Source organism: Exserohilum turcica (assembly GCF_000359705.1).
Source record: "Exserohilum turcica Et28A unplaced genomic scaffold SETTUscaffold_114, whole genome shotgun sequence".
In the NCBI taxonomy this organism is placed as follows: domain Eukaryota; kingdom Fungi; phylum Ascomycota; class Dothideomycetes; order Pleosporales; family Pleosporaceae; genus Exserohilum; species Exserohilum turcicum.
This window is the reverse complement of record NW_007359931.1, coordinates 2,200-3,323: the sequence shown is the minus strand read 5'-3', so window position 1 is coordinate 3,323 and position 1,124 is coordinate 2,200. Positions and strand designations below refer to the sequence as shown.

Genomic DNA, 1,124 nt, shown 5'->3' with positions numbered 1-1,124 from the left:
GGTATATTTTGCTTATCGCGAGCTTTTTTTGAAGTTGCGACTGCGCGATCGCGAGCTTTTTAGGCGCGTCTTAACTAGAGTTCTTTGGCCCTCACTTCTCTCTCTTTATCCCTCGCTATTTTCTTCAACTCCCGCGCAGTCCTTGCCTCATCTATTAATTTTCTTCGTAGAGCTATACTAGCAGCTCGTTCCTGTTGTTTCTCTTTTTTTTGGAGTTTTTCAAGCTCTTCTTAGTGTTTTTTTTGACGTTCTTGAGCTCTCGCATCTTCTATTGTCCTAGGACTCCACACCACCGCCGGAGTATAATACTGCTTGCTTTGCTGGAGCTCTAGAGGCTTCTTTTGCTTCTTTAGATAATTTTTAATAGCAAGTACTTCTCGTAGATTAGTGTTTTCGTGGTGCAAAATCTTGTTGTTGACCTAGAGTGAAGCAATAGTGTTTTTCACCGCAGAGACTATAACTTTAGCACAACCTATTATAGTTTTGTCTAGAAAATTAGACAGCTCTCTTGCAGTATCCCCATCACTGTGCTCTCCAAGTTCTGGATTAATATCTTGTTATGGTGTTGACTTTTTAAGATATTTAAGCACGGCATTACCATCCTGCAGGTAGACGCCAGTAGCTTAAAAACAGCTTAGTATCTTGTTAGACGTGAACGCCTGTGTCTACGCTGCCTAAAATAACTATAAAAAGTCACTTTTGTGCACCTCTACCAAGCCTTGACTGCGGTGGGACAGACTATTAAGTTCTTTGGTATACGCGCTCGAGAGGGGCTTAAACATGCCAACGTCGAGTGGCTAGAGTTGGTGAGATGAGTGGGGAGGGAGAGTAGCTAGGAGAATCCTTTTAGAGTCACAAAACTCTCGAAAACTTGGAGTCTGATGACTCCTATGACCGTCTAGGATTAGCAACTAATAATCGCGCTTTGCTTTGTCTTTCGTTTAGCGCTAAAACACCTGCTTAAGCTAAGATAGCCCTAGGATATCGTTACTCTAGCCTAAGTCGCTAGTAGCAAAAAACATCTAGTGTTGGGAAGGATCTAGGTGCTCTACCTAGTTGTTTCGAAGTCTAGCTTTGCCCTCAAAGATTATCATAGGCGATATCCAGCTCCTGTTAGCACAAAT

The 1,124-nt window shown here is 42.4% G+C and overlaps 1 protein-coding gene across 1 annotated transcript; it reads right to left on the bottom strand.

Moving 5' to 3' along the window:
- Positions 1–230: 230 nt before the first annotated feature.
- Positions 231–419, bottom strand: SETTUDRAFT_112185 (uncharacterized protein; the record flags this gene model as incomplete). Its single annotated transcript, XM_008024187.1, has 1 exon — positions 231–419. A coding segment is annotated over one exon (189 nt), but the record flags the coding sequence as incomplete, so codon positions are not given.
- Between the last annotated feature and the right edge of the window lie 705 nt (positions 420–1,124).